This window comes from Platalea leucorodia (genome assembly GCF_965183815.1).
Source record: "Platalea leucorodia genome assembly, contig: HAP1_HAP1_SCAFFOLD_641, whole genome shotgun sequence".
NCBI classification, from domain to species: domain Eukaryota; kingdom Metazoa; phylum Chordata; class Aves; order Pelecaniformes; family Threskiornithidae; genus Platalea; species Platalea leucorodia.
Window position 1 is genome coordinate 12,007 of NW_028120996.1, and position 6,481 is coordinate 18,487.

Consider the following 6,481-nt stretch of genomic DNA (forward strand, 5'->3'; position numbering starts at 1 on the left):
GCCCTGCCCGGGGCGGGGTTCGACCCCCCGCGGCGCCCGCTGCCGGCCTGCCCCCCCTATCGCGACGGGGACCCCCCTATCGCGACGGGGAACCCCCGATATGGGGACCTCGTGTCGCGACAGGGCCCCCGTGGTGCTTTGGGGCACCCACGCTGTGGGGACGGGGTGACCCCGTATCGCGACAGGGACCCCGTATCGCGACGGGCGCCCCAGAGGACTCTGCGCCACAGCGGCAGCTCCCATCTCCTTGAAGACGGGTATCGCGGCGGGGACCCCGTATCGCGGCGGGGACCCCGTATCGCGGCAGAGGCCCTGTATCGCGACGGGGCCCCGGTGTTGCTTCGCGGACTCTGTATCGCGGCGGGGACCCTGTGTCGCGACGGGGCCCCGCAGGCACCAATAAACCTGCTGAGAGCTGACCGGCCTCGTGTCGTCCCTGCTTGGGGGGGGGGGGGGGGTGGGGTGGGTGACGGGGGGTGACGTCACGGGGCTGCGACGTCACGGGGCTGTGACACCGCCGGCCTGCCCCTGGCACCCGGCACAACGTCACTGCCCGTTCCCTGTGGCGTCACTGCCCGTTCCTGCCAGGCTGGCGGCTCGCTGGTGACGTCACCGCCTGTTCCTGCCCGCGTGTCCCTCACAAACCTTTCCCGCCCTCTCGCGCCCCGCCCCGGGCCCCGCCCCTCGCCCCGCCCCGCCCGCATTAGCCCCGCCTCTCGCCCCCGGCACCGCCCTCGCCCCGCCCCGGCACCGCCCCATCCCCGCCTCTCGCCCCGCCCCGCCCCCGTCTCGCTCTTTTTCGGCCCCGACCCCGCCCCGACCCCGCCCCTCTCCCCGCCCCCTCCCCGCGAGGCCCCGCCCCTGCCCCACCCCCCTCGCGGCCCCGCCCCGCCCCAGGCCCCGCCCCAGGCCCCGCCCCCGGTCCGTCACCGGATCCTCCCGCCCGGCGCCGCCGCCGCCTCCTCCGGGCCCGCTCCGGCCTCGGCCCCCGGGACCCCCGGGCCCCCCGGGCCGCCCGGGCCCCGGGCCCCCGCCCCGCCATGTGGCTCTTCTCCCGGGACCCGGTGCGGGACTTCCCCTTCGAGCTGGGCTCGCCCGACCCCGACCCGGACCCGGCCCCGGACCCGGACCCGGCCCCGGCGGCGGACGCGGCCCCGGCCCCGGCCCCGCTCTGGCGGCTGCTGCGGGGGCGGCGAAAGGTGGGGGGGGGCGAGCGGGGAGGGGGGCGGCGTGCGCGCGGCCTGGCCCCGTTCCCCGGCCCCCTCCCGGTGTCCCCCCGTCCCCGGGCCCCCCGTCCCCGGGCCCCCCACGGCCCTGTGTCCCCTCACCCCCACCCCCGGGTACCCCGGGCCCCCCCCGGGCCCCCCCGGCTCCCCCTGCTCCCCATCCCCACGTCCCCCCGTGTCCCCACGTCCCCCCATGTCCCCGTGCCCCCCCCCCGTCCCCTCCCCGCATCCCCAGGTCCCCCTCAGGCCCCCCCCGTGTCCCCCCATGTCCCCCCATGTCCCCCTGCTCCTCATCCCCAGGTCCCCGTGCCCCCCCATGTCCCCTACCCCCATCCCCAGGTCCCTCACGTCCCCCCATGTCCCCGTGCCCCCCCATGTCCCCTACCCCCGTCCCCAGGTCCCTCACGTCCCCCCATGTCCCCGTGCCCCCCCATGTCCCCTACCCCCATCCCCAGGTCCCCCTGCCCCCACGTCCCCCCCCGCCTCCCCCCTCGCCCCGTCCCCATGATGTCCCCATGTCCCCTACCCCCATGCCCAGGTCCCTCACGTCCCCCCATGTCCCCGTGCCCCCCCATGTCCCCTCCCCGCATCCCCAGGTCCCCCTCAGGCCCCCCCCGTGTCCCCCCATGTCCCCCTGCTCCTCATCCCCACGTCCCCCCATGTCCCCTACCCCCATCCCCCGGTCCCCCAGGTCCCCCTGCCCCCACGTCCCCCCCCGCCTCCCCCCCGCCCCGTCCCCACGACGTCCCCGTGTCCCAGGCGGACGAGGCGCCGGTGTCGGTGTTCGCCCACAGCCTGGGGACGGGGGACGCGGCCGCCACCCCCCTGGCCCGGGCGGCCCTGCGGCGCCTGCGCAGCCTGCGGCACCCCAGCGTCCTGGGCTACCTCGACAGCCTGGAGGTGACGGGGACGGGGGGACATGGGGGGGACACTGGGGACATGGGGGGACAGGGGGACACTGGGGACATGGGGGGACAGCGGGACGGGGGGACAGGGGGACATTGGGGACATAGGGGGGACATTGGGGATGTGGGGGGAGAGGGGGACATTGGGGACATGGGGGGACAGGGGGATGCGGGGGGAGAAGAGGACAGGGGGACATTGGGGACATGGGGATAGGGGGACATTGGGGGACATTGGGGACATGGGGGGACAGCGGGACGGGGGGACAGGGGGACATTGGGGACATGGGGGGACAGGGGGATGCGGGGGGAGAGGAGGACAGGGGGACAGGGGGACATTGGGGGGACATTGGGGACATGGGGGGAGAGGAGGACATGGGGGGACACGGGGGCATGGGGGGGATGTGGGGGGACGTGGGGGGATACAAGGGGACATGGGGACGGGGATTTGGGGGCACACACAGGGGGACGCGGTGACACGCGGGGCGCGTGCGGTGACGTCCCGGCCCCCCCAGACGGAGCAGTGCCTGTACCTGGTGACAGAGGCGGTGACGCCGCTGCGCCGGCACCTGCGGCTGCGGCCCCCGACGGGCGACCTGGGGGAGCAGGAGGTGGCCTGGGGGCTGCACCAGCTCCTGGTGAGGGGGGACCCCGGGATCGGGGGGGGACCCTGGGATCTGGGGGGCACCCAGGCATCCAGAGGGGGACCCCGGGATCGGGGGGGGACCCCGGGATCTGGGGGGGACCCTGGGATCTGGGGGGCACCCAGGCATCCAGAGGGGGACCCCGGGATCTTGGGGGGGACCCTGGGATCTGGGGGGGACCCCGGGATCTGGGGGGCACCCAGGCATTCGGGGGGGGACCCCAGGATCTGGGGGGGACCCTGGGATCTGGGGGGGACCCAGGCATCCAGAGGGGGACCCCGGGATCTGGGGGGGGACCCTGGGATCTGGGGGGCACCCAGGCATTCGGGGGGGACCCCGGGATCTGGGGGGGACCCCGGGATCTGGGGGGGCACCCAGGCATCCAGAGGGGGACCCCGGGATCTGGGGGGGACCCTGGGATCTGGGGGACACCCAGGCGTCCGGGGGGGCACCCCGTCGTCCGGGGGTCCCTGACGCCGGCTGGGTGCTCCCGCAGACGGCGCTGTCCTTCCTGGGGGGCTCGGGGCTGGTGCACCACGCGCTGGGGCTGGACGCCATCTTCGTCGACCCGGGGGGCGACTGGAAGCTGGGGGGGCTGGAGCGGGTGGCGGCCGCCAGCGAGGGGGTCCCCCCCCGGCCCCCCGGCGTCCCCCCCCGGCCCCAGGACCCCCCCGAGCTCGGCGACTCCTCACGAGGGCAGGGGGAGCCCTGGTGAGTTATGGGGGGACGTGGGGGGCATTGGGGGGACACCGGGCGACGCGGAGCCTGGGGACGTGTGGGCTCTTGGGGGGGACGTGGGGGGGCACAGAGGGTCCTGGGGGGGGCCACGGGGGGCACAGGGCGATACGGGGGGGCCACGGGGCTGGGGCTGGGTGGGAGGCGGCCGTGGGGGGCTCGGGGGGACCGGAGGGGTCCCCGCATCCCCGCGCTGCCGTGGCTGTCCCCAGGGCGGGGGACATGTGGCGCCTGGGCTGCCTCATCTGGGAGGTCTTCAACGGGCCCCTGCCCCGGCCGGGGGCCCTGCGCAGCTTCGGCAAGGTCAGCCCCGACGCCGGGGTCCCCCAAACCCCTGGGCTCCCCCCGGGGCCCCCCCGACGCCGGGGCCCCCCTCACCCCCGTCCCCGTCCCCAGCTGCCGGCGGCGCTGGTCCCCCCCCTTCTGCGAGCTGGTGGCCGCGGAGCCGTCGGCGCGGCCGGGGCCGGGGCAGCTCCTGCAGCGCCTGCAGCGCCCGGGGGCCTTCCTCGCCTGCCCCCTCGTCCGCACCGGCCTCTTCCTCGAGCAGTTCCAGGTCTGTGGCACCGTCCCCGTCTCCCCATCCTCATCCCCATCCCGGTCCCCATCCCCTTCCCCTCGTCCCCATCCTCGGTGCTCCGGCTTCGTTCCCATCCTGGTCCTCGGTCTCCCGTCCCCGTCCCCATCTCTGTCCCCATCTCTGTCCCCATCTCATCCGTCATCTTCCTCCCTGTCTTTGGCCCTGTCCCCATTCCTGTTCCCTCCATCCCTGTCTTCATCCCTGTCCTCATCCCCATCCCGGTCCCCATCCCCTTCCCCTCGTCCCCATCCTTGGTGCTCCGGCTTCGTTCCCATCCTGGTCCTCGGTCTCCCCGTCCCCGTCCCCATCTCTGTCCCCATCTCTGTCCTCATCTCATCCGTCATCTTCCTCCCTGTCTTTGGCCCTGTCCCCATTCCTGTCCCCTTCATCCCTGTCCTCATCCCCGTCCTCATCCCCATCCCGGTCCCCATCCCCTTCCCCTCGTCCCCATCCTCGGTGCTCCGGCTTCGTTCCCATCCTGGTCCTCGGTCTCCCGTCCCTGTCCCCATCTCTGTCCCCATCTCATCCGTCATCTTCCTCCCTGTCTTTGGCCCTGTCCCCATTCCTGTGCCCTCCATCCCTGTCCTCATCCCTGTCCCTGTCCCTCCATCCTCAGTCCATCCCTGTCCCGATTCCCATCCTCATCCGCATCCCGGTCCCCCCATCCCCGTCCCCTCGTCCCCATCCTCGGTGCTCTGGCTTCGTGCCCATCCTGGTCCCCAGTCTCCCGTCCCTGTCCCCACCTCTGTCCCCATCTCACCCCCGTCCTTTTCCTCCCCGTCCCACCCCTGTCCCCGATCCCGTCCCTGTCCTCATCCCCCCCCGCCCCTCTCCCTCCACCCTCGGCCCACCCCTGTCCCCGTCCCCCAGGTCCGGGACGCCTCGGAGCGCCGGACCTTCCTGCAGGAGCTGAGCGCCCGCCTGGATGCCCTCCCCGGCCCCTTCCGCCGCCACAAGCTGCTGCCCCGGCTGCTGGCGGCCCTCGAGTTCGGCAGCGCCGATGCCAGCGCCCTGCCCCCCCCTCCTCAAGGTGGGGTCCCCCCCGGCGTCACCCCCGCTGTCAGTCACCCCCCCGGCGTCACCCCCGGCGTCACCCGCCCCCGTCCCCGCAGGTGGCCAAGGCGCTGGACCCCCCCGAGTACCAGGAGCGGATCGTCCCCGTCATCGTCCGCCTCTTCTCCTCCCCGGACCGGGCGCTGCGCATGCAGCTGCTGCAGCAGGTGGGGAGGGGTCCTGCGCCGCGCCGCCGGGGTCCGCGTCCCTGCGGGGCCGGAGGGGGGGTCTGCATCTCGGGGGGGCCCAAACGGGGGGTCCTCACTTCTATGGGGCCCAAATGGGGGGTCTGCATCTCGGGGGGGGTCCAAATGGGGGGGTCCTCACTTCTATGGGGCCCAAATGGGGGGTCTGCATCTCTGGGGGGCCCAAATGGGGGGGTCCTCACTTCTATGGGGCCCAAATGGGGGGTCTGCATCTCTGGGGGGCCCAAACGGGGGGTCCTCACTTCTATGGGGCCCAAATGGGGGGTCTGCATCTCTGGGAGGCCCAAACGGGGGGTCCTCACTTCTATGGGGCCCAAATGGGGGGGTCTGCATCTCGGGGGGGTCCAAACGGGGGGTCCTCACTTCTATGGGGCCCAAATGGGGGGTCTGCATCTCGGGGGGGGTCCAAACGGGGGGGTCCTCACTTCTATGGGGCCCAAATAGGGGGGGGTCCTCATCCCTGCAGGGCCCAAATGGGGGGTCTGCATCTCTGGGGGGCCCAAACGGGGGGGTCCTCACTTCTATGGGGCCCAAATGGGGGGGTCCTCATCTCTGCAGGGCCCAAAGGGGGGGGGGTCCTCATCCCAGCGGGGCCCCAATGGGGGGTTCTCGTCTCTATGGGCCCCAAACGGGGGGGTCTTCACTTCTATGGGTCCCAAAGAGGGGGTCCTCATCTCTACGGGTCCCGGCCGCCGGGGTCCTTATTTGTACGGGGTCTGGATGCCGGGATCCCGCCTTGCACCCGGGTCCCTGGCAGCCGTGGGTGCTGGGGGGGGCCCGGGGGGTCCGGGGGGGGTGCTGACCCCAGCGCCGGGTCCCCCAGCTGGAGGAGTACGTGGAGTTCCTGCCCGAGGCGACGGTGGACGCCCAGATCTTCCCCCACGTCGCCCACGGCTTCCTCGACACCAACCCCGCCATCCGCGAGCAGACCGTCAAGGTGGGCGCCCCCCGCCCCGGGGACCCCCAAACGCCTGGGTCCCCCCAGACACCTGGGTCCCCCCCAAGCGTGTGGGTTACCCCCCCCCCAATCATCTGGGTCCCCCTACCCAACGCCTGGGTCCCCCCAAACGCCTGGGTCCCCCCAGATATCTGGGTGTCCTGAGCCCCTGGGTCCCCCCCAAATGTTTGGGCCCCCTGA

The 6,481-nt window shown here is 74.0% G+C and overlaps 1 protein-coding gene across 1 annotated transcript; it reads left to right on the top strand.

The window, feature by feature from the left end:
* Positions 1-936: 936 nt before the first annotated feature.
* On the top strand, positions 937-6,280 carry LOC309604324 (N-terminal kinase-like protein; the record flags this gene model as incomplete). Its single annotated transcript, XM_082339269.1, is given in 11 exon segments — positions 937-1,199; positions 1,986-2,126; positions 2,644-2,766; positions 3,269-3,483; positions 3,720-3,810; positions 3,904-3,921; positions 3,923-4,060; positions 4,955-5,098; positions 5,100-5,114; positions 5,197-5,304; positions 6,167-6,280. Coding segments are annotated over 11 exon segments (1,266 nt in total), but the record flags the coding sequence as incomplete, so codon positions are not given.
* Positions 6,281-6,481: the final 201 nt, after the last annotated feature.